A 26,911-nucleotide genomic window follows, 5' to 3' on the forward strand; every position below is an offset into this window, starting at 1 on the left:
CAAATGCAGATACACTAAACAGGATTTCAGGTTGCTGGAGCACGAGAAACATTGACGCCTACATGAAATACACTCACCGTAGCTCCACACGTCACTCTGATGGGTGAACTTCCTGTAGTGGATGCACTCCAGAGCCATCCATTTAATGGGCATCTGAGGAGAGACATTAAAAATAAAACAACTAAAATCTGAACTATTAGCTTCTCATTCATCTGATCCATTTATACCTGAATTGCAGACATCTTTCCATTATGCTGTTTTGCTCAAAAGCAGCCATTTCTTTTACTCCAGCATTCAAAAGCTATTGGGCAATCGACAGCGCCTTCAACCATAGTTTTGCTTTGCTCAATATTACTCAAGTATTGTGATTGATTGGACTCAGAAATCATCAATAGCGAGTGCGCTTTTTAAGATGCTAAATGAGATTGTATCGGCCATTTGTCTCACTTTATCTGAGCAGCCTAAAGAGAGCGGGAAAGGGGGTGCGAAACAGTAATAACAGCAGATCTCTCGACATTCCCGACAAGGACGACGGCAGACGTCGCGCCAAATCCCGACCGCTGTGTGATTTCCATACTGACTGGATTTTCAGCATGTCCACTGAGCAAGGCAATTATGTGTCCTTTTGCATGTGAGCACACGGTCATTTAAAATCCAGCCCCTCCTTTCGTTTGGTAGCCTGACACACACACACACACACACACACACACACTCATTCTTCGGGGAAATGAGCAGGAAGGGAGGAAATGAAACTGCTTCAGGTTGGAAATGTGGTATGGCACCTCCACTTTCATCTCTGTTGATTTATCTCCAACGGCACGTCTATTTTTATGGCATACGTGTAGATGTGCTGACAACAGCCCCCACCCTTCTTTCTTTTTCTTTTTTTTTTTCCCAGGCATCAGTGAATACCAACATGGAGCCAATCACTCAGAACGGCTGAATCAAACTCGCCTGCTCTATGAAAATACTGCCCCCCCCCACCTCGCAACCACACTCCCACTCCCACCACCCTTTTCGTGTCCAGAGATAACTGCTCCAACTCAAGATGCAGTGGCTACCTACGGGCCTCCAGCTGAATGGGTGTAGCGATGAACGAGCCAATTTAATAAAGGGAGTTGATCAGGACATTTGCATAGGAAGTCTCGAGTGGGGTGGGGAAAAAGAGAAGGCGATTCTAATTAATGCAGACTGGTTCCCCAAACAAAACAAACTGATTGGGAGCTGCGGCTACGTTATTTGTTTGCATGAAGTGCTTCTAAATTATATTGTGCTAAAGTTCACCACCATTTTTTCTGACCAAATATGCTCAACATAACACATTCCTTGGGGTTTTTGTTAAATGTCCATGCTACTTCAGGTGCTCATTAAGCAAAAAGCGTTAATTTGGCTAAATTTGAAACTGTAATCACAGTGCTTTTGTTTTGTTTTGCTCTTGTAAAGATAACTACTTGCGTCTAAATGACTGAAATATGAAAACGGCAGCCTTTCTTCTTATTTTTCTCCCTTTTTTTTGGGTTGATAAACAGGAAAATTAAGCTTGGCAATTAATATCTGGCCAGATGGAGCCAACACGGTGCTGTAACCCCGCCGACTTTCCTCCTTATCTCCATCGTTACCTCTGCTGTGATTAAACAAAGCCACACTTATGATTTTGTTGTTCTCATTTACACGCGTGTCTGTTTTTGTTCCGCTGAATGGGCACAAAACAGTGATTTGATCGCGGGGTACGGATACTACCTGCTAAGTGACGTGAAAAGTAATTCTCCGCTATTGCTCTGACACCGACAAGATCATTATTTGATCTTCACAAAGTTGTCTGACAAAAGAAAAACACATCGAGATTAATCACTGCAACTCTGCCGTGTGTGTGACTGGCTGTGCTGACATTTGAAATGAGTGATGATAGAGTAACAGAGGTTGTGTCTTCTTTACTTTACAGCTATGCAGCCCCTGACTGTCTGAGCCGGCTTTTGACTGGCGTTTTCAAAGCTCTCTATGGTAACACTTTTAATTGTTCCGTAGTCTGGTAGTGAGGGCCCTGGTACCTCTTTCCAGAAGGCAGCAGGGTGAAGAGTGTGTGTGAGGTGTGTGTGGGGTCCTCCACAATGCTAGTGTGGCTTTGCGGATGGAGCGCGTGCTATAAGCGTCCGTGATAGAGGGGAGAGGTGCTCCAACGATCTTCTCAGCTGCTCTCACTATCCGTTGTAGGGTATTGTGATCCGATACGGTGCAGTTACCATACCAGACAGTGATGAAGCTGCTCACGATGCTCTCGATAATCCCTCTGTAGAACGTGGTAAGAATAGATGGAGGGAGATGGGCTTTTCTCAGCTTCCGCAGGAAGTACAGATGCTGTAACCTTCTTGGTTATGGAGCTGGTCTTGAGGGAGCAGGAGAAGTTCTCTGCCAGGTGGACAGCAAGGAATTAGGTGCTCTTGATGACCTCCAGAGAGGATCCATCAATGTTAAGTGGACAGTGATCTCTCCGTGCTCTCCTGAAGTCAACAATCCTCACTTTTGTGTTATCCACATTCAGAGAGAGGTTGTTACCTCTACACCAGTCCGTTAGCTGTTGCACCTCCTCTCTGTATGCTGAATCGTCGTTCTTGCTGATGAGACCCATCCCAAGTAGAAGCAGAAAAAGACTGAACAAGTGTGGCTTGTGCCCTTCTTCTCCTCTTTAAAAAGAACATGGCAGCACCACTTAGATTTCCTCCACAATGATGTGAGAGACTGAAAAGTCATATAAAATCCTTCCGTCTTTTTGGTTCTACAAGCTACCGAATCGTGGGGTGTCGTTTTTTTGTAGCTCGGGGTGTCTTTTTTTCATATGACTGTATCTTTAAATGCTTTCCATGATTTGATTGAACAGACAAAAAACAATAAGTGACAGTCCCTAAGAAATAAGTAACTAATAAGTATTCTTTACTCAAGGTGATACAGAAAAGGTAGTTAACGGTAAAGTATTCCTTATCCAACAAGGAAGTAGTAGTATGCATCTAGTATGGTGCTTCATTCCTTAAAGCAAAACAAAAACAGTTACTGAGTGAGTAATCTGTAATGAATGACTAATTACTGATTTGTGCCACTCAGATAATTATGATCCAATCAATATTTAAAGAATCGCACAGCTGGTTCCTTTTTAACTGTAAAGCCACTGATCGGGAGGTAATAAGGAAGTTCTCGTGAATGAACGAGCTATCAGGTTGTTCCTGATTTGCTCCACTGTTGTCTTCTTTTAACGCTGTAAATGCTCTAACTGCTTGTACTTTAATATACAAGAGCTGCGCACAGATGTATGATGAAACTAATCAGACTGTGCTAACAAGGCCAGTGTGGAGCTAGAAATAAAACTAAGGATGAAAAAAAGAAATGTAACAAATATCATCAATTAAAACACTTTTATATGTTTATATAATGAAAATAGTAACACTTTTTTACTTACTGTTTAAAGTAAGTTGTAGTGTATTATGGGCTATTGTAACTGTTTACTGTGCAAATATGTAAATTTACAGGACAATATGTTGGACAAGGCCAGGGCATGCCACTGCACTAGAGTACTGTTAACACCACTGTTTGAGAGCCTGGAAAGGACCAGTAGGAATGTGACTGTGTACACTTACTAAAGTACTTTGAACTCTGAAGGTTTGATGCACTTTTGCATTGTTTAAGCATTAATATGTTTTCACTGCTTTCTGCTCCAAGTCCACTCTTTTCTACTAAATGCCATTTATTTTTTTACTTAACATTTAGCAGATAAATTGTATCATTATACATCAAGCTACTCAGCAACATATAATTAAAATCATCAACAGCTGCAACATTAAAGACATCAATGAATCAGTAATAATGATCCAACAATATCACTTGTCATTAGTTACTATTGGCTCTCTCCTCTTTCCCATCACCTCCAACCAATGGCAGATGGCTGCCTCTCACTGAGCCTGGTAGTGGTTTGTTTGATTGTTTGGGATTTCTCTGTATTATTGTAGGATCTTTACCTTACAATATAAAGCGCCTTGAGTCAACAGTTACTGTGATTTGGAGCTATATAAATTAAACTGAATTGAAATGAACTGAATTTAAAGTATATTATTGTGAAAAGTGTCATTCTACAGTTTACGTACGGTTTTCCCTGTCACAAGTCTTGTGGTTTTAGTCCTTTCACATCAATTGTCCTGCATGTGAAATTGCTCTGTACACACATAAAGATTAACACTCTTCCACTTACACCGACCTTTCCCCCGTCTGCGTTGTATTCTTTCTCATCGCCGTCCAGCAGTCGGGCCAGGCCGAAGTCGGTGATCTTGATGTGATTGGGAGACTTTACCAGCACGTTCCGAGCTGCCAGGTCCCTGTGGACCAGCCTCCTCTCCTCCAGGTACATCATTCCCTGAGACAGAGAGAGAAAGAGTTGACTGCGAATCCTCTCATGAAGCCATTCATCATTTTAAATTTCAAGACTGAAGCAGTCTGAGATCGGTGATGCGGCAAATGTCAGCACTAACATAAAATTATTGTCATAATTGTCATTGTCATTAACTGCACATCCAAGCAGACATTTAGACTCAATCATTCATTGTTAGCACTTCTCATATACATGACTCAAAGAGATGGAGACTCCAAGTCAGCTTTTACAGCATTTCAGAGATGTCAATTTTTTGGCACAGACGATCTGCCTGTCAGAGTCCAAAAACAAAACTCAACATTTCTCAGTCTAAAATTTCCCAAACTGTGACCACTCATATGACAGTGATGTCACTACAGATTTGTTGTTAGAGAACACTGAATTGTTGATATTCATGGCCCTTGAGTCAATGATGACACACGTTTTAAACACAGAAGCTGTAAACGCCAGAGACCTTATAAGAAAGATGTTCTCAGTGGAAACCTTAATAGAAACATATGACAGAATTCCATAAATGCAAAAATGGCAAGAAACAGCAAATAACCAACTTAACTGGAGTATAGTTTCACGACATTTATAACTATTTGGTGGCGTGCACTGCTGTGCAAAAGTCTTGAGCCGCCTCTCATGTCTTTATATTTTGCAAGGGAATGGGAAAGAGGTGCAGTGTTTTATTGAAACATTTGAAAACACACATGTAAATACAGTAAATAAGGCAAAAACAGAGTTTGTACAATTATAACGAGCTTGAAAGTCAATATTTGGTGTGACCACCTTTATTCTTCAGCACAGTCTGAACTCTCTTAGGCAGCTTTCCTGTCATTTCTTTAAGTCGTCTTCAGGAATAGTTCTCCAGGCTTCTTGAAGGACATTCAAAGCTCTTCTTTGGATGTTTCTGCCTTTTGTTCTGTTCTCTGTCAACATGATCCCACACTGCTTCAATAATGTTGAGGTCTGGGCTCTGGGGAGGCCGATCCATGACTGATATGGCTGCCTGTGTTCCACAGTTTCCTTAGATAGTCAGGTACAAGGACTGGACTCAAAATGAATTAAAGCAGCCAATGTCCAAAGAAAAACTTTGATACCCTAGAGACCTATTGCTATTGCTATTTCTATCTTCTCGTTTCGACAGTAAAAAATATGGGAATAAAAGATGAATGCATGGAGTTTTTCATTACGAATGGTGTGACGTCAGCAATGCTGATTGACTTGTTAATGAAGTCATAGAGTTGTTTAATGGCGAGCATGTGTGGAAGAAGCGTGACCTGAAAAAGCTTCAAAAGCCTAATTTTTCAGGAAGAATACCCATTTTTAAAAGTTATTTCTGTCACATTAGACTGATGGCTTTATACAGTTTTTATGCCCTGATGATAACAGAAAAGCTCTTTCCATATTCATTTTGACAGTGGCTTTAAAGTAAGAGCCCAGAAGCACTCCCGAAATGACTGCCAGGTGGAGAAACTTCCTCCTAGAAGCTCTTTGACATTCACAATATATTGTTAAAAAAAACAGGTGCTGGCTTTGTCAGTGTACCAAAGTGTGCAACATCAATACCTACGTCTTGTAACGCATCCAAGTCAAATGCAATTTTCTCATAACTGACACGTCGCCTTGGTGTCCTCAGTAATTGGGGCCATTTTCAAGATGGCTGGGCAGGGAGAACAATGGATGCCCTGCTGATTTGTTAACGTTGATTATGAACACCCAATGAGCAAAGCAAGTAAGGGGAAAAACAACAAAGCTTAGATGGGAGACAACTTTGCTTCGTGGCCCTAATTTGTTGCTCAATGGGCTGGACGGAGCAGCGGCTCTTTGACAGTCGCAGAAAAACCTATTTGCGGTCGTGCAAGTGTACGCACGGACACACGTGAAGTCAAGCAGAGAATGCCAGACACACACAAACAGGCATGTCTTATCATGCATTTGTGAGCACAAACACTCACTCTTCTCCTGTCTTGTGCAGTCATATCTGAAGAAAACTGCCAGATGAACAGGTAGACAGGCGAGGCTGGGCCAGTTGAAGCGTTATTACTCTGGATGTTAAACAACTGGATGCCATTTTGCAGGCGGATCAATGAAAACACCTTGGTGGTCATTGTGGTCAGCGCACAATGAAGAATTCAAACCACGGCTCACGCCTCCACTGGTGCGAGAGAATCATTGCCTATTTGAAATGCTTACTATGAAAATACTGTATATGCCTGTGTGTTTGTGGACACGTGGGCACATATCAAGGAACACTGTGTTGAAATGTTCACCGTGGCGAGCCGCCGCACGCCTCCTCCTCCCAGACGAATGTGAGGATAAATCGATCGCTCCAACGTCTGGCTCGCTAGTAGCTGAGTCCTCATCCATCATCTGCCGGTCTCGGGGAGACAGATGTGTAGAAACACATATGCACAAGCACTCACACTGACAGTGACCACCCAGAGACCACCACCTACACGCAAAAGCAAGCGATATTTCACCACCGGTGTCCAGCTCCTCGTGAACCGCATCCATCGGATGCCAGTTTGCATGTCTCTCACTTGCTTTCTCCGTTATCTCCCAGTTCAGGACACTTCCTACTTGTATTTCCTGTCTCCCTTTTTCTACTTCTGTGGCTTTCCTCTCTAATATGAAGACAATGTGTCCTGACTAGGCAACGAGCACCCCTCTTTTACTGAAAGTGTATTTAAAATAGATTACTTCTGGGGGGTTCGGGCAGGCGATCAATAACAATGCTGATTACAATAAGCCAGAAGACGACCGACTTCGGGCGTATTTATCCCGCCTGTTGACGTCGAGAGAAATTAGGAATCAATGGCCCACACAGTCCATTAATACACTTCGACTTAAAGTGACAGGGCAATGAGGGGAGGCCATCGCACTGACGGGGAACGTAGAGCAGCTCAAGGAGCCAATTAATTTTCAGCCACCCTGGGCAGTAAACAGCAGCGTCCTGGGGGGAAGGATGTTGGGGGCAGCCAGCGTTTCAGGTCGAGAGGGTCCATTTGCCAGTGCACAGTTTAAGACTTTCAATCAAGACCCGAGTCCTGAGTCATGGAGCATAATAAAGAAATAAAAGGGTGATTAGATCATTAGAGACGATTGAAAAAAATATGTGCATTACGTGATATTTTTTTGGTATTGAGAGAACAGCGGTCTTTTCATGCTCCTTGAACTGTACACGGTGAAGATGGTTCCTGTGACCTCTTGAAGAACTTGTTTGGTCTAATACTCAGATGTTTTCATCATTTAACAAAGGTGCTTACTGCACAACTGGTCAACCAGACAATTAAGCATTGATACCATGACAACTAGTCACCAGAAATGCCAGATGAACTAATTATTCATATATTCTTAAGATCTAACACAATCTTATGATTTTTAAATCACGAATGAACTTTGATTAACCACAGCTTTTGGAAAGTCAAATTTAACCAGACACTTCAAGGCCTGATTACTGCCAGGCCTGTTGAATTAAAAAATCACTTAATAAGAACCTGTTTGACATTCTCAAAAAGTACGGCATCATGCCACAAGAAACAGCAGAGAAACAAATTCTTAGGCTGTGGGACTCCAGTGGACCACGATCAGAGCCGTTATCCACACATGGAGAAAACTTGGAATAGCCTTCTCAGGAGTGACCGAAACACCAAAATTACTCCAAGAGCACATCGACAATTCAACTAGATTACAAAAGAACCAGAACAACATCTAAAGAACTGCAAGCCTCATTTAGTTAAGGTCAGAGTTCATGATTCAACAATAAGACAGAGACTGGGCAAAAATGGCGTCCATGGGAGAGTTCAAAAAGATCACGACAGCAGTCAAACATGGTGGTGGTAGTGTGATGGGGCTGCTTTGCTGCTTCAGGACTACGACTTGCTGTAACTGATGAAACCTTGAATTCTTCCTCTACCAGAAAATCCTGATGTAAAGAGTGAGCAGTTGCATCTACAGGTGGGTTGTTTCAGAGAAAGCTAGCATTTATCCACTCAACCAGAATAGTACATAACCATGTTCGGTTAACCTGCAACACATTAAATGCTAACAATGCTAAAGTTAGTGCCACTTGACATTCTGTTCAAGAGCCACACTGTGGTGCTGGTTTATCTCGCTGGCAACTCATACGCTGTAAGCTCAATGCAGCAGCTTGGGTTTGAATCTGCCTGGAAGTCATTTCCTTCATGCCTTTCTCCCAGCTTTTCTTTTTCTCTCCACTATCCTATTGCAGTAAAAGCTAAAATGCCACACTTAGAGCTACATTTAAAATATTATTGCTTTTAAATGGCTATTAAATACACAAGCACTATTCAGACTTTTGGATGATCAGTCTGATTATTATTTGGCTTTGGGTCCTGCATCTTAAGAAGTTTGATTTAAGGTGATTGATAACAACATTTAACATAAACTCTACAATAAGCAAAACTGAAGAAATTACAAAATCAGTTTGGTGTTTGATTTCTGTGGTTTGGTTCAGGCGCTCCCTGAGCATTTAAACAAGCTGATGTGAGATGTAACAGGCGGGTCAAGCAGTGTGGTAGGCGGTTTTAGCTGAACTGCAAGGAAAAGGGCAGCCAGAGCTTGGCAACGCTGCAGGATTTCACTGCCTTAAATCCCTTAAAAGAGTTTCCAACACTTCCTGCACATAATACATCTCGCCTTATGTGGTACCACTCTCAGCTGTGCCTCAGAAACTGGCTGAAGCCTGTTTTCATTGAAATTGTCCATCCCCCACATCGTTTGCTTTGAACATCTCCACCTCAGAGCAAAGTAGTTTGGTTCTTCTATAAATGTGAGGGAAGATGATATGAATTCTTTTCAGATTTTAACTGACAGATTACATCAGAAAACATTTGTGTCTCCAGCATTTTTAAGGTTTTTGGAAGCCCATTTTAATACCAATTAAAGCCTTATTTTTGAAACTATTTCAGGATCTGCAGGAACCCCGGAACAGCTTGAACAAACAGCAGATGAGTAAAGTACCTGTCTACGTGCCCGAAAGGCAAAGTCGCTTTGTTCTCTCTCTGTCAGCCATTATTTTTCTGTAGCAAAAAGCAAAGCTGTCGGCCTCAGAAGAAGAGCTACATTTGGCACCGTGCGTCACTCCAAACCTCCCACCGGGCCGATGCACTCAAAGTTCAAAGTAAATGTTTACGGCTGACCTTTGAAGGAAAGATGATGATGCTCAGGCTGATGTAGATAAATAGAGAGAAGATGCAGTTTGCCTGTGAGTTTTCTAACAAGTAACGAATGACATGCTACACCTCCCAATATCTAACTTTATCAGTTTTTGATATAAGTAAAGGTAAAAAAGGTAAAAAAAAAAAAAGGGCTCGGGCTCTTGTGGACTAAGTGCATCTTAAAGTCAGTTTTATCATGAGAACGGACAATGAAGTTGAAAAAATATAAGGTGGTGGTGAGCATGCAAACATTTCAAGGACATTTGGTAACATTCACTCACATGTTGGATGTAGAGTGACCCCAAGTTACTGAAGCAAAATGAAAAAAGGAGCTGAAATACAAATACAGTGATTCACACTGAAGAAGAGGGACAAACGTGAATCCTCTGTATTTGCTCATCTCATTTCATTTAAATGGCAAGTCAGCTTTCTCATTGCGTAACACAATTTCGCTGTTAATGTTGACACTGGGGCACAACTGGATGAATGGTCACTGTGAACAGCAGCAGCTCATTTGAATACGTCTGTCCAATTCTGGCAAGGCCGCAGTTTGCAGAAAACATGCACTTGAACCGTATATGAAAGGTCCCGCTGAGCATTTTCACTGCAGCTTTCCCCCGCCTCCCGGCAGTAAGGTTAAGGGCCTAACATCCTTGCTGCTAATCCCAGATGACACCGGGGGTATGTTTGAAGCCCTCTGAGCATGAAGTGCTGCTATAGCAGTTTGAAATAATTTTACTTTTTTTTTGTCTGCCAAAAACATTTACTCTGTGTAACTTTTCAATAGCTGTTTTGCCAAGACCTTTGTAAAAGTCAGGATGTGTTTTGGGACGTTGGCATGGTCACCCGTGGTCTACTGTCTGTGCATACACTGGCAAAACACCAGTTTTTAATGCACTGTATATATCCAAACTACTGTTTTTTTGACTGCAGATGAAAAAAGTAAGTGAGGCTGACTCTTAAAAAAATTACAAAAATGGTGTAAAAGAAAAAAAAAGTCACATATGATTTGATTGGCTGGCGGGTATTCAACTGTTCAAATGCTACCAGTTGATGACACACAACTCTATGAAGGTGTTAAACACCGTCCATTTTATTGGTTCCACTGCACACGTAAACTCACGCAACAAACTATGCGCACAGGCCACTTTATTAGAAGATGACACCTGTTCAACTGTGCGTTGATTCAAATATTTAGTCAGCCAATCACACGGCAGCAGTTTAGTGCATTTACGGTTTTGAATGCATGTTGAACCTCGAACCAGATGAACTACAGCAGCAGAGGACCACACTAGGTGGCACTCCTGTCAGTTAAGAAAAGGAAACTGAGGCTATGATTAACACAGATTCACCAAAATTGTATCGGTCCTACCTTGTATCAACAATTCAGGCTGCTGGTGATGTAATGGTGTGGGGGTAATGTTCTTACCATACTTTGATCTCCTTAGTACCAATTGAGCATCATTTAAACACCACAGCGTCTCTGAATATTGTTGCTGACCATGTCCATCCATTTATGAGCACAGTATATGATAAATAAAAGCTGTAACTAATATAGTGGCCATCGAGTGTAACTATCAGATAGTTTTTACTGCTTTACTGGACAAACGTAGTTGAGAGGTTTGTTTAAGTGAATCTGGATCAGTGTGTTTCTCAGTGGTCTTATAATGCAGAACCTTGAGTTGTTACTCAAAAAGAAAAAAAGAATTACTCATTGCTTGTTACTTTTCTTAAAGGTAATGCAGTATGTTTCGTAATTACTCAGAGAAATGAGCTTAACTTAAACCACTCTTTATATTATTTTGATGTTCCTCCATAACATGACCTGAATTTCACTGTCTCATAATTACCAGTTAACATTAGAAACCTGAAGCCTGACATGCCAGCACAAATCCCTGCTAACATGCTGTCTGTGCAGGTTCTTGCAATGAACCAGTGCTGTGTTAGCAGTACAATATAGTTCTTTATCTCCTGGATGCAGTTTGCATTTCCCCGTTTTTTCTTGCTCTTGTTCTTTAGTTCAATAAAAATAAAAGTAACGTCCATATCGCCACACATGAAAAGCTGCACACTGCTCTGCTATTTTTCTCCTCCCTGCATAGGAACCCAAAACTGTCTGTCCTCCCATCGTGCAGATAACTGAGGAGCCTCACCAAACACTCCTTAAGAGGCTTTAAGAAATCCAAAAAGAAATAGAAAAAAAACCCCTCAATGTATTTCTCATGTACTAATATGGAAACATGGTGGATTGTGACGTAAAGTCGAGGATTTTAACAGGGAAGTCTGTGGGGCCTGACTTGTTTTTGGCACTTCCAAGTTGTCTTTCAGCTTTGTACAGTGTGTTAGACCTCAAGGTGGCAGTGGGTCTTATGGAGTAGCTGTAAATGTAAATGCCAATGATCATGGACTGCTTCTTACATAGCACTTTTCTACTCTCCCAGAGCACCCAAAGTGCTTTATACAACATTCTTCATTCACCCATTCACACAAGCATTTTTTCCTATGCAGAAGTGCAAAGGAAACATTCACACACTAACATTCACACACATTCATGCTCTGATGGATGCATCGGAGAGCAACACGGGGTTAGTATCTTGCCCAAGGCAGGCAGACGGCCTACTCTACCTGGTGAACTAATGCAAACACGATTGCCTGTAGCTAACCCACAGAAACGGTACCAATGCCTCATGTTGCTTCACCCATCAGCTCTCAAAGCCACGACCTAAACTGACTCATATCACCACGTTTGAGTTCACTGCAGCTTTATCAGAGCTGGATGTGCCGGCTGAAAAGTGACGAGTAATTGCGGCACAAAAGCTGTGTAATTAGCAACTTTAAACAGTGTTTAGTCAGCTATTTAAACTTTGCTTTAGCTGTTCTAATGTCACTTAATAGACTCGGCAGAGGAATGCTTCTTCTTGTCATAGCTGTCTTTACCTCTGACTCATCCTTTTTATGTTTCCATTTACTGACTGAGCTGCGTTGGAATAAAATATGCAGACTTTTTCTCATATTTTACACCACTTGCTTCAGTTTTTGTTCTATATAGAGAAGAAAAAGGTCACAAATCTGAACTAATATGCAAGATAGAAGGGAACGAATCTTTCCCTTTTGTTTTGTTAAGTGTTTGTTAAATAGCTTGTGAAAGCAGAGGGATTTATTGTGAATAGTTTATCCTTTTTCTGACCTGGTGCAGGGCTACCAAGTGGGATAAAATCTCATTTTTAAACAGCACCGAAGGTCTTTTTCATCTCTGCGGGCTCCTGAATTGCTTACAGGGGCTAAAAGTCTTCCAAAGCACGCAACAGACGAGGTCACGGCTGGTCGGCAACCCATTAGCACCTCCTATCTAACAGGAAGAAAAGAAGAAGGAAGATCTGAGTCTTCGGTAATGTAGAAAAACAAGCGCATGAAAAAAAAGGGAGTTGAGTGGAGGAGTAACTGCAGGGAGCGGTGCACCTCAGCAGTGGAGAAAAATGCTGCAGAATAACAGATGCTGGGCATAAAGGAGAGCAGCTGGAAGGTAAGAGGAGAAAGAGGAGGATGGACGCGGTGGACTACAACAGGTTATATATCCAAGTCAAGTCAGCAGATCCAGTTTTTGCTGAATTATTACCAACGTGCGGCAGTTTCAATGGGGACTATCAGCAGTTAAATAGCTTTAATGATCCAATTCTCAGGTAGAAACACGTGCACCGACTCCCTGGACTTCACTTTATTTGAGAATTCATGTTAAGAAAGGCTAAAAAAAATTCCAAGGAACCAAAAGGTGATGTGTCTGTTTCCAGAGGGAGCGATAAGAGCACCGCATGTGGTGCACCCTCCTTCCACCACCACCCATCTCCCACCTCAAAAAAAAATTAAAATAAAAAATCCAGCCGCCATACAGAAAGGGTGAGGAGGCAGCAACAATATGAGCAATATGGGACTGTCCACACGCCGGGAACTGGGACCAGTGCGATAAGGAGCATGCACAATGGCTCCGCTCAGGTGGCGCAGGTGGTCGTCTGTCATGCGCTGTGTGCTGAGCTGGAGATAGAATGGAAGGCATTCCCACAGAGCTGGCAGTCTCCAAAGCATGTGTGTGAAAAAGACCTCGCTGTGCGCTTGTGTGGGAGCGAGGGAAAATAGACAGGAGTGAGAGTGAGCCAGTCTCTTCAATCGAGAGCGCATAACAAATTCAGATTTTTTTCTGAAATGCTGTTACAGAAAGTTGAGTCAAATTTGTTTCCCAAAGAAGAGATTATATGCGTAAAAAGCGGCATTCTGTTTGAATTACCCTCGCACCGTCGCCGGATGGTTTGGATGGCTAATGAACGATGCAGGTGAATGTGGCATAACGGGACATACGTAACGACGGCTAAGCGGCGGCGCAGCACGCCGGGTGCGGGCCCATTTACTCCGCATTCAGCCATTCTGGTTTCACAAAGCAGGAGAAACTGTAGCTATCTATCAACCAGAGCTGCTGATCTGTGCGTCTCTGTGTCTGTGTGCACAAAGGGTATGGTGGCACTTGGGTGCAAAACATGACAACTAAAGACAAAGAGCAACATTTCTAGATTGACAGCATCTTTGTAACGGTCCTGGGCTTTTGTGTTGCAATGATACGCTTTAGTTCTGTTGTATTATATGATTTCAGGTTCCTCTTTTGTAACTTTCTGTTTGGATTTCTTTGCTTTTGATTGTCTTAAGGTTGTAACTCCAGCTTCTTAGATTTTTTTGTTTTAGCTTTGTCTCTTCATGGCGCAGATTCAACCAGGTGCTGGTTGAATCTCCTCAGAGATTTTGGTCCATGTTGACATTAAAGTGTCAAACAGTACAGTAAACTCATTGTTATGTTCAAGAAACCATTTTAAGATGATTTCAGCTTTGTGACATGTTGTGCTGACCTGCTAGAAATAGCCATCAGAAGATGGTACATTGTGGTCATAAAGGGGTGGACATGGTCAGCAACAATACTCAAGTAGGCTGTGGTGTTTAAGCGATACTCAGTTGGCACTAAAGGGCCCAAAGTGTGCCAAGAAACCCTCCCCCACACCATTACACTACGAGCAGACTGAACCATTGATACAAAACAGGATGGATCCATGTTTTCATGCTGATTATGCTAAATCTCAACCCAGCCATCCAAATTTGGTGGCATAAATCAAGACTCATCAGACTGTGCAGCAGTTCTTCAGTTTTCTATTCTAAAGTTTTGGTGAGCCTGTATGAATTATAGATAAAGGTTCCTGTTCTTAGCTGAAGGGAGTGGGACCTGGTGAGATGCTCTTCTGCACACCGTGGTAGTAAAGACTGCTTATTTGAGTTACTTTTGCCTTCGTATCAGCTTGGAACAGTCTGGCCATTCTCCTCTGACCCCTGACATCAACAAAAGCATTTTCATGTAGAGAACTGCTGCTCATTTTGTCTTTTTCAGACCATCCGTACTCTTCTAGCAGAAGCCTATCCCAGCTACCAAGGGCAAGAGAAAGGGTACATCCTATACAGGTCTCCAGTCTCTTCCAGGACTAACACAGAAACAGAGACAGCCAACCATTCTCACTCACATTCCTATGGGCAATTTAAATTCCCCAATTAGCCTAACTCTACTAACTGCATGTTTTTGGACTATGGGAGGAAGCCGGAGTACCTGGAGAGGACAACATGCAAACTCCAAACTGAAAGGCCAGATGGTGGATTCAAATCCAGGTTAACCGCTGTGCTGTCGTGCTGCCCCACGGTCTTTTTCAAACCATTCTCTGTTAACCTTAGAGAAGGCTGTGTGAGAAAATCCCAGTAGGATCAGCAGATTCTAAAATTCTCAGATCAGCCGATCTTTCATCAACAACCATGATGATCAGTTCGAAAGTGTGTTATCTTGACCATAATCTAGATATCTGTGTTAACAAGTGGTTGAACATGCATAACTAATAAAGTGGCTGGTGAGTGTGTAGTCATGTTCTCTCTTTGTTTTTGTCCGATCATCTAATGTGTTCTCTAGTTCTAGTTCTCTAGTTGTTTTTGATTTTCTCTATTTCGAGCACCTCATCTCTGCTCTCTAGGAAAGTTTCACTTTTGGGTTTTGTTGTTACAAGTAATTAACTTCATAATGCTAAATAAACCTCACATTTTGTTCCTTTACAGATTTCTACATCAGTATTTGGATGATGATGCAAGAACATTTAAGTTATTGCATCTATGGTAACTGGTCTGTTTTGGCTTTTAAGCTTTGGTAATCCATATTTTTTGTTTGTTGGCATCCATCCATCATCATACTTTTATTAAAAAACTTTCTACTTTTGTGTTAGATATTTAAAATGTTTCTCTGATTTGTTGTATTTTGCACCTCAGGGCCACTGTACGCAGGTAAGACAGAGCACGTAAAAGCAAACCCCTCAGTGGGAGGGAACTTAAAAAAAACAATGTCGGAACTTATCAGCGCTTGATGTCTTCCTCCTTCCTTTCTTAATTATATCTTTCCTCAAGAGAGGGAACCAAAGGTAAAAATATCTAAGCTCTGTTGCCATGATCTCAACTCCCCTGTGGGACAGAGAGATCCTTCCAAAATGTCACTGTGCAGGCAATAACAGACCGCTGCTGGCGAATTTACATGAGCAAATGTCAATAATTTTTTTTCGGGCTTCTGCAACGGAATTAAAAGGAAGATTTTTTTCCCCCCTTTCAGTGCGATGAATTTCATCTCTCCTGAGTAAATACGGGTAATATATACCGTATCGTAAAGCTGCAGAAACCTGGAAGTTCAAGTAAAATTAAAATAAAACCCTCCCGCTTCAGCTGCAACAAAAGATGACATTTTCAGCCATGTAACTAAATGTCCTTGTGGGGGTGACGGTGCTATCCAAGCATCAATTAACAGCACTCAAGTGAGATCCTGTGAAGTTTAGGATGGCCTGCGGGCAGCCGAGAGGACGGTAATGATGGGTTTCATCAGCAGCTCAGCGGCCTCGTGACTTCGACAGGTGAAGCGGACAGAAAGGAAGAGAGAAAGCAAACAGGAGGAGGAGAGGGGGAAAAAAAGAACAATGAGGATATCTGATCCTGATTTGAATCAGCTGAGCACCAAGCCATACACTCACTCAGTCCAGCGTTCACAGTAATGCCTGTAATTTGTCTGCTGCTCGCTGTGACACTGAGAAGTTATAATTTTTAATCACAGAGGGTAATTATCTCGGTGAGAAGCTGACAGACTTTTCTGCCCACTGGCTACTTTTCATACGGGAAAGGGGACACTTTACTGTTGACATTGCACGCATGCACACAAATAAGTAACAAAAATGCTTTAATTTCAGCACGCCGTTTCATCCCGTTTGTTTGTAATAAGGCTGCTCGTAGCAAAGAAAATGAAATCCTGATTGCACGAAATTGATTCGCAGCGCAACCTGGCAGAATCGTTTATGCTTGTTTTGTTAAAATGACATGTTTAGGACTCCATAATAAGTACAGAAGAAAGTTGTTTCTTGTTTGCAGCCATTTCAGAAAGGCACGGTTATGAAGTGTTTGTCGGAGAATCCCTGCGAATTTCCACCTGCCTCCATTCATCTGCATGCGTGCGGACGTCTGTGTCTAATGAGTCTTGGTTCCAGGCATTGTGAGTAATCGGGATGTATGGTAAGAGGTGACCGATCCAATCAGGCCTTCCTACCCAGTGGATCTGGCAGTCAAATCCCTCCCCTTATGCATCCTTGAGCACTGCTGATCCTTACAGATAATTAGAAAGACCCAGGGGGCTTATCTCTCCACCGCCCGCTCTACTCATCACCTCATACTCTTCCTCCGCGGTCTCCCCCCGCCCTGTTTCCTCATTTTGTTGCATCAGCAGGGACATGTGCGTCCTCTTGGGGACCGGCCGGTGTGTGTGTGTGTGTGTGTTTGTGTGTGTGTGAAAGAATTTGAGAATGTGTTTGCGTTGGAGGAAAACACATCACTTGGTTTGGTTTTTGTTTCTTATCATGAAAGATAGTATTATGGGTTGTTTGGTAATCATGGCATGATGTGCCTCCCGACAAGCTCTCAGATGCAAAGAATTGTGGGACTGCATTATTAATGAAGCCCCGGGGAAATAAAGAGCTGAACATGGATCACTACCGTATAGCCCGCTGACAGTAATAAATTCACTATAACTTTATATAATGTGTTTTTTAGTGGAAAATATAGACTAAAAGGAATTCATCAATCATTTGGCTTACGTGCTAAAATATATGATATCCTTCTTTGGTGTGAAGGATTTTAAAATGTGCTATTTTCACTGCTAGAGCTGGCATCCAGTGGCAATTTGTCATATCTGGATTCGAGAAAAAAAAAAAAGCTTTAGAAAGCGCTCAAATCTGTTTAAGCAGTTTGTTTGGAGGGACACTTGAATGGATGTGGAATAAAAACCCGCTGACATCAAAAATAGAGTGTTAAAAATGAATGTCACCACTTGTAGTGTAACATATTTTGGAACCAGCATTGTTTTTTTACAGCAAGTAGTGCCCATATCTTGGACAAGAGGGTCGAGTGAAGTTTTCAGCCAATGCCCACCAGCTTGGCTGTCAAGGAGCATTTTGGACATTTAACCACAAAACAAAATATGTTATTTGTCAGATAAGTGATTTAAAATGCTCCAAAGGGAACCAACACCTCAAAGTGACTTGAATGGAGGTTTTAAGGTCCTAGTAAGTCACCTAGGTCAAGAAACAAGCTGTCAACCGTCTGAAAAATGGCAAATGGACTGATACTTGCATAGCACTCGTCTACTCTAACTGAGCACTCAGAGAACTTTCTACTACAAGTCTTATTCACCCAATCACACCTCGGCTAACATTCACACTCCGATGGATGTGCTTGGGATAACTTGGGGGTTATTTTGACACACAGACTGGAGGATCAGGGAGCGAACCACCAACCTTCTAATTTGCTGACACCCCACTCTACCTCCGGATCTACAGCCAGCAGTTGGCTAGTTGTTGGTCGTGGTTGTTGGCTGTCTGTTAAATCCATTGCTACAGTCATACAAGCAGTCAGTGACCCCCTGGTAACCTCTGGGAAAAATTCTGTATTCCCTGAATAGTTGTTGAGTGGTTGCTACCAACCGCTAGGTGAAAAGTGCTTGCAAAGAGGCTTACCCCCCCATGATTGGTTTGTTTGCTATCCGGTTGCTGCAGTCATTGAAGACAACCACAAGTCTGCAAGCCGTTGCTAACTGCCCACAGAGCAGCAGTGAAAATGATCTTCAAAAAGCTTGTTGGTTTTACTTTTACGTTTTAATACCAATTGGCAAGTAGTTGGCCAATACTTGCAGACAAGATGCAGACAAGTCAGCATCTTCCATGCAAACAGCATTTGACTATTGACTATGGGAATCTGTTAGAGACCAAACCAATCCCAAGGTTTTTGGTGCATCATCCTCTTGAGAACCAATTTCACCTTGTGATGACCTACAACCATCAGCAACCATTCACCAACTAGTCTGTGAATACACAATTTTCCCTAGAAAGCACAGGTTACAGGGGATCACCAGTTGTTCTTCAGGCCCATGTGAATAAGGGCTCACTCAAAATGGGCCCTGTATAACTTTAAGCCTCAACACAGTTTAAAAAATGTAACCTGGAAAAAACAAAAAGTTGGCCACCCTAACATGGGGATTGACTTGCTGCTGAAGCAAGCCTCAAGTGGCCACTTGTGGAACTGCAGGTTTTTTTTCCCTTTTTTGGCACTTCTAGGCTGGCTTAACTTTTTAGGCCAAGAAGTTGCCACATTTCAAGCTCAGTCACTTCTGATTTCATAAATATCAGAACATTAGCAACAGTAGAGACACACAGGGTTGAAGATAGTAAGCTTTTTTTAATCTGCACATTAAAATCATGTTTCTCCACTTCCCTGACATACACCACACGTGTACTAGTTTCTGCTTATGTTCAACATGCCAGTGATGAACACACACAGGAAAACATGCTTCACCTCCAGGCTGTATTAGATTTGCTCATCAGATGTTAACAGGAATTTAAATGGACATTGTTGACAGGAATCATGCTACTCTTCAGTTCGTAATTGCTTTTCAGTGCACAGTGAAACATTTTCATCACTCTGTGGTTAATTGCTTCCGCTGCAGCGCCTTTTATTCCCAGCTAAAGGACACCAATGGGGACCGATATCTGGTGTGTAAACTAAAAGGTGTTGGTGTTAATTAATAATATATTATATCTTAAACCTGAGACCTGAAAATGAGCATTCTGAGGAACGTGACACACTGGGTCAAAATGAAGGTACTTCCTCAGTCGTTATTATAACATCTTTGACAAACCTACTGCATTATTTTAAGGGTCCAAATACTGACTGTATTAAAAAATCACAGCAGAACTGTATAGTTATTCACATACACGGCTGTGCTTTTACCAGCATATTGTGTAAGCATGACTCTCAGAAGATGCCTGATGACTATCTCTTGGGGTTTTCTGAGCATGCCCAGACTGTTATCTTCACCAGACCCCGGCAGGCAGTTGGCTGTAGTAGTTTCAATGACAGCTAAAGAGAGATTTAAGATCTGTGAGGGAACTCTATACAAGAGAACAAACCCCGTACTGGAGGATATTTCGGGTATCACGGCACTACAGAGAGAAATCAAAGAGATCTTTGTACACCAAACCAACTGCTCAACTTAAACTCCATTTATATTGACATCGGCTTTGTTCCTATTCACAGTACTACAACCGTAGATGTGATTGTAATGGCAGAGGCACAATGTAGAAATGAGATGTCAATAGCAGTAAACTGAGATTTCTATTTCTTCTTCTGCTTGTTGAAAAATGTACTGGGTCTATGATACGGCAGCCAAACAATGACTGAAAAAATAGTAATCAATAAAGTGAGTTTGCCGCACAACTGAGCATTTTTACAGTCGTTTGGTCTCATTTACTTATCAGCCACACGACAATGGGAGTCAACACTGTGATAAGCGAACAGGGCAGGGACAAGCTATTGATACAGCAATATAAACACATTGTATAATGACAGCAGACTTAAGGGGAAAGCTAATCGAGAGCTAACTAACTGAACAGATGCATCAATACACTGGATCTATATGATACACATACGCGGCAGCCATTTTTTCTTCTTCTATACAAATATTGCCACGAATCTTAGATAACTGTCTTACTATAAAACGAGTCTATCAGATATCACATGATGACTGAGTTGTGATATCACTGTTACCATGGGTAACCTCTGGAGCTGAGGTAAAAACTGCAGTTCCTCTAGTGGCCACTTGAGGAACTGCAATGTGGTCAGTTCCCAAAGTCTCCCATGTTTAAAATAATGTTTACAGCCTGGTACAAATAAAGGTCGCAGCTTCTCTGATCCATGTGGGTGACTGAGTAACTCGATTCCTCTACTATGTTTGTGCCCTTAGAGCCTTCTGGAGGGTTTTTAATGGAGTGTCTGACTAATATTATTTCTTGCTATGTAGTTTTTTTCCTTTCCTAGTATTTTGTAGACATTCATTGTGCTTCCTTTTCTTCCTTTTTTTTAAAACATACTGTACTGCAGTAAAAACAAATGCAAAGTGCAGGCTTTTGTTATTAGTCCTGCTGAAACTCATTTTAATACACCTGACATAATTTTGAGTACAATTATTATTTTATTCATGTGGCTACACCACATTGTTTAGTAAAATTAGTTTAAATGTTTAGTAATAAATATCAAGCGTTTTGAAAACAAGTTTATTTTATTTTCCAAAAAGAGTGATACTTATTTCAGGAATGTATTTAAACTGTTATATCCTGGCACTGTACATACCAAAGTTAACATAAAAAAATTTTGCCAATAAAAAAGGTTGTCAATGCAAACCATACCAGGAAGAAACAGTTTTAGCATCACTACATCATTCAAAAAATGAATTCCAAAAATCTTGCTGTTTATGTAGCATCTGAAAATACATGTTAAAGATGTTTTTGATTCACTCCAAAAAGCCCAGCCCAGTTTTTGTCCTTTGTGCCCTGAAAAGTGACTCCTTCTTTTTCGCTTTTCCAGAAGCAGCTTAACTGTGTAACGGGAGGGAAACAAAACCATAAAATCAGGGCAATCTCATCTCAGAAAACACACCTGTCCAGGTCCACATCTGCATGCTGAGAGTATTGAGACACTGACATGCAATGGCTTGATAGACACACGAGCGCAGGAGGGAGATGATTTGATTCCAAGCAAATGATTGACTCCGTCGTTTTAGCGAGGGAGGGAAATACGAGGGAAAACGTGTTGGGAGGGAAAAGAGCACGAGCAGCAGGAGGAGGAAGAAGAAGTGTTAAGGCTGGGCTAATGAGTGCAGGCGAGATGTGTTTGCTCAGCACCGAGAGGCGTTTCGCAGGGAAGTGAGTGACACAGAGGGCTCCACGCTAAGCTTGACCAGATTGGATCTCGTGCCATCGGGGTGGCATCTCCGGGGAGCCGCCGCAGGATGCAAATCTAACTGCACGCACCGCGACGTGGAAGAGCACACACGCATGAACACACCTGAATCCAAAGATCAGGAGCCAAACGTAAAAAAAGTCCCAGGTTTTTTACTTTTCCTTTCCCTGACTAAGCAGTGGCTGGAGACGCCTGCTGATTTTGCCTTATTTTACAGTTTGTTGGTGTGTGTGTGTGAAGGGGTTTGTGTCATTGCTTGTGCCCACACACACACACACACACACACACACACACACACACACACACACACACACACACACACACACACACATTCTTGCATATTTTAACAGTGTGCAGAAATCCTACGAGGTCAGTGTTAGCATGGCCACAGTGACAGCAGAGTCCAAAATCTGACTGCAAGGTGTTCCTGCAGGGCGTCACATGCACTGTTACAAATACAAATGACGCCACTGTCTCACTGTTCACTCACTGACAGTGGCCTAGATACAAAAAAACCCCCAGTGGAGACCGTTGTCCAGCCAGAGCTTCCCTGCCAAAGCCAATCATTTCAGTGGCAGGACAGCTACTCGCTGAATGTATTCTGCTTTCATTATACCGAGCCTGAGGAGAGAGACCGTGAATGGAAGACAGAGAGGGAAAGGGGAGAGGGGAGCCAAATTAAAAGACTACTGTAGCCCCACATACACTCAGTTTCAAACCCATATTTAATTCAGTGATTGATTTGTTCATTAAAATACATCCCATTACTAATTATTCCATTAATAATCCAAAACCTAATGAAAAAAAAATGCTCCTAATATGAGTGTGAGAGGGAGTGGGAAAAAGAGGGAGGAGAGAGATTCACGGAGTGAGCGATAAAGAGGAGATGCAGAAACAGATAGGAGGACACGTGTAAATACGAGCACGGGGGGTCGTCTAAGGATCTGAGGGGCTGGAGTGGGAAATGTAGGACATGATATAGAGACACAGGAACACACAAAATAAGAAAACAAATGATAACATAGGCAGAAATGAGGAAAGACAGGAGATGTGGGGGGTAACAAGAGAATGAACGAAGGAATTTAAAATTTAAAAAGAAGATTGACCAACGTACTGTAAAAAGAATGGCATAAAACAGAACAGGAAAATACAGAAATATAGAAAACAAGCAAGAAACAATAAGAAAAGAAAATGTCAAAATTAAGTCGGAAGGAAGAATGAGAAGATGTGTAAAAAGGATACAGCAAGAAAAGAATTAGTTAAGAAAAAAGTGAAACAGATGAAAGGAAAGAAAAGAAAACGGAAGTAAGAGACAATTACATGGAAACAAAATAAAAAGAAAAATGAAAATGTTGTGGAAATGAAAGAGAAAGAAGAAGGAAAAGGAAATGAAGTGGAAAGAAAAGCAGAAAGGAAGGAAATAAATGGAAATGGAGCAAAGAAAGGGAAGGATAAATGAAAGGAAAAGACAGGACAGGGTTATGATGAAAAAACAAAACAATAAAAAAGGAAATATAGAATGTGAAGAGAAAAGGAAGAAGGGTGTCAAAAAGAAAAGAAGAGGAAAATGAATGAGTGTAATAAAAATAGAAAAAAGAAAGAAAGGACATAAAGAGGAAGTCCTGAAAAAAACAAGGAAAAGAAACAACAGATGAGTGAGGAAAAACGGCAGAGAGATAAAGGAAAGAGCATAAAAAGGAAAGGGAAGATCGAGACTTATAATTTAGAGGCTATTCCCACACATCTAAAGAGACCTCTGTGTGGGTTATGTGTGCAAGTGCATGTGAGCGTCAGTCATTGTGTGTGTGTGTGTGTGTGTGTGTGTGTGTGTGGCAGTGGGAGTGAAACAGCCCTGAGTGTGGCTCTAGATTAATGGAGGCCATTATCTCAATGCCCAAAACACTCAGTGATGAAGAGTCACTGCCTGGCGACAGGCCTCGGCCAATCAATTTGTGGCGCAGCAGTCACCTGCCCGGGTCAGAGCCCACATACGGCGGGTGTTTGTGTAGTTGTTGTGGTAGCGGTGCTGGGGGGACTGGCAAGTTGCCACCACGTTACAGTATGGTGAAAAAGGAAAAACAGCCTTCCTGTGCCAGGGTTTCATGGTTTTGGCAGCATGCACAGACAGCTCCATAACTGTTCTGGGAACTAAACTATAATTATACTTTATTCAAAATAATGTACTTGTTCAGGTAGTTGTACTTTAGAATTCCCAATTAGTTTTTTACGGCCTTAAAGCTACACTACACTGGATGTTATGGACAATTCTTAAGCAGGACTGCATGAAACAATTAAGGAGCAGGACCCACAAAGTCCAAACTGTTAACCCCTTCAGGAAGATCATCATATGTGTGAGGATAAACTTAATATTCAGCTACGACCCAGAGCCCCAAAAAACATCTGTCAGTCTAAAAGCAAAACAAGGCACACTGGGTCAACAGCACGCTCGCCATGAGTTCTAGAAGTTCTGTCCAGATGCTTCTGAGGGGAAACATCTGGTGCAAACCACCTGACCCAAGTGCACCTGTCCACAAAGCACCGAAAACAGCATTTTAAAGCAATACTAACACAATCTTCCCCATTTGGGAAGGGGACAGTGGCTAAATTTGTATCAGGGATGTGTTGTTAACTTTTAGAGGCAGATTTATGAAATGCCGTTCAGGCTCTCGTATTGCTTTAATTGCACTTCATACACATTAAGATAGTCCAGCCAGAACCTCATAGATTTTAAGCAGATTCAGCAATTACTCAACAGATAGCAACATAATTGGTGCAGGGTAGTGATGTAACTGTAAAATGATACAGGTGCTTGGCAACCTTCCTTTTTATAGGAATATAACCAGAATACAACCAGTTGGCAGCCAGCTTTGAGTCTCCTATGGCAAAGGGACATGTTGCAAAAGAGTTAAGCCCATCAGTGCAAAGTGACTCAGACTGATTCCAATGTATTGGCAATCTGTCTGCACTCATAAAGTAGACAGAAATTATTTGCAAAACTGTCAGAGAATGAATGCAATTGGTGCCATTTGGAATTTGGTCACTTAAAGACAGGCTACCCCAAATATTTATGTAATAATAATAATAATAATAAATAATAAATAACTGAATGTAATCATTGCTCGCCCACTGATTTTTCCTAGAAATGTCTAAAAATCATGACAAGGTTCCTCAAGTTGCTTAAAGTCCTCCACCGGCACTGCAAACTTGTTACAATCAGACTAAATTGCATTTTTTTGGTCTGCACGTTGCATTTAATACTTTCACCACTGATAATAAAGTAGAGTGTACTGGTAAAACTTCTGCACATAATTTTAGCAAATCTTGAAGTTTCTGAATTTGTTATTAAATAACTGTGGCAGTTGTACTTCAGCTAAAAAAAAAAATAATCGCTTGACATTTTCCTGAAATCTGCTTGTACGCAGTTTAGATGAGAAAGCCGGTAACACACTCATGTCTGTTCATTCAATGTGAAGTTGACGCCACTGGTAGTTGAGCTTAGTTGAAGGCTAACAACAGGCTCTCGCCAGTGTCTGAAAGACAACCGGACATACATGAGTGCTATCAGTCATCCAGTCCAGCTCTTACCAAGTAGTTGAAGCAGGTATTTTCACAAAATGTCAAAGTGTTTCTCTGTAAAGACCTGACTATCACTGCTAGTACTCATGATACAATGGTGTGCGTTTGATGAATGCATATGCAACAGTTCACAGTGGATGCTTGGTCCGGTGCCATATGTCCAGTGACTTTTTGTAAGCTGTTTCTTGAACTCTCTGTTTTTTGTGTTTTTTATATACCTTTTCCTCCCACCTTTTTCAAAGCTAACTGAAGAGCAAGGGGAAATTATTTTCCCCTTTGCTAGAAAATTGTGCGCCTTCTGAAGGATGCTCTTTCTGAAGAAGAGGTTCCTCGTCATTACCTTGAGAGTGCCAAGATCACTCAGAGAAGAGGGCTCTGAGTTATTTATTCGGCTCACATGCCCAAACACACACAAGCACGTGCCCAGATAGACAGGGATGCAAAAACGCACACCGCAGAGAAATTCAGTCTTTTTCTGGCTTGAAAAATATCTTAGAGCTATGTGATGGAGGACCTGTGAGGAGGATCCAAGAGGCTAACTTAACACAAAAGAACCGCGCTACCTGGGTCCCCCGCTGTGAGCATTTTTAACTCCGTGCACTGGGCTTGTGTGGCTTAGAAAACCCATGCTGCTAAATGGGCTCCCTGCAGTACCTGGCAACACATAACTGTAAGAAGGGGGTGGGGCTCATAAGAAGTCAAATTGATTCTCTTCTATTGGCTGAATACCACACCGGGTCATACACGTGACTATACCTTTGAAAGGCAACCATTTTTTTAATGTGTTCCAGCATGAGCTTTCTGGTTCAAACCCAACACAACACATCAATTTTCCCTACCCATACAAAAAAAACCCCAAAAACACACAGCTATGTTCACAGTCACTCATGTGAGACTTCCTAAAAATCACAGATTTTTAAAAGTACCTGTATATGTACTTTTTAATTAGAGAACATCAAACATGAGTTTCTGGGATCAGTACTGATACTTCTCGAATAAAAAATATTCAGATATCAATATATGGACCTATATTCTTCACATTTCTTACAAATCCATGTAGTTTGTTAGAGCTACACTGAAAAGGGAAAATAATGGGGTCACTCTGAATATACCTGGGTGTAGTGGGCATATACAGGAGGTAGAGTAGGTCATCTTTTAACTGGAAGGTTGGTGGTTTGACCCCTGACTCCTCCATTATGCATGCCAGTTATCCTTGGGCAAGATACTGAACCCCAAGTTGCATCCATTGGTGGGTGAATGTTTGAAAGAAAGCACTTAAGCATAGAAAAAAGTGCTTGTGTGACTGGGTGACTGTGACATGTTTTATAAACTGCTTTGAGTGCTCAGGAACAGAAGAAAAGGACTATATATA

At 41.7% G+C, this 26,911-nt stretch overlaps 1 protein-coding gene across 5 annotated transcripts in view; it reads right to left on the reverse strand.

Moving 5' to 3' along the window:
* Positions 1–26,911, reverse strand: part of si:ch73-383l1.1 (receptor tyrosine-protein kinase erbB-4) — a 354,983-nt gene that overhangs the window by 27,316 nt on the left and 300,756 nt on the right. For 4 of the 5 annotated variants that reach the window (XM_019351950.2, XM_019351949.2, XM_019351947.2 and 1 more), the window contains exons 21-22: positions 4,235–4,396; positions 78–153 (exon numbers count right to left, since the gene is read on the reverse strand). In XM_019351950.2, coding sequence (XP_019207495.1) covers positions 78–153; positions 4,235–4,396 — 238 coding nt within the window. The remainder of the gene's footprint in view (positions 1–77; positions 154–4,234; positions 4,397–26,911) is intronic. The other variant, XM_013276352.3, reaches the window with a different exon arrangement.

This window comes from Oreochromis niloticus, linkage group LG23 (genome assembly GCF_001858045.2).
Source record: "Oreochromis niloticus isolate F11D_XX linkage group LG23, O_niloticus_UMD_NMBU, whole genome shotgun sequence".
In the NCBI taxonomy this organism is placed as follows: domain Eukaryota; kingdom Metazoa; phylum Chordata; class Actinopteri; order Cichliformes; family Cichlidae; genus Oreochromis; species Oreochromis niloticus.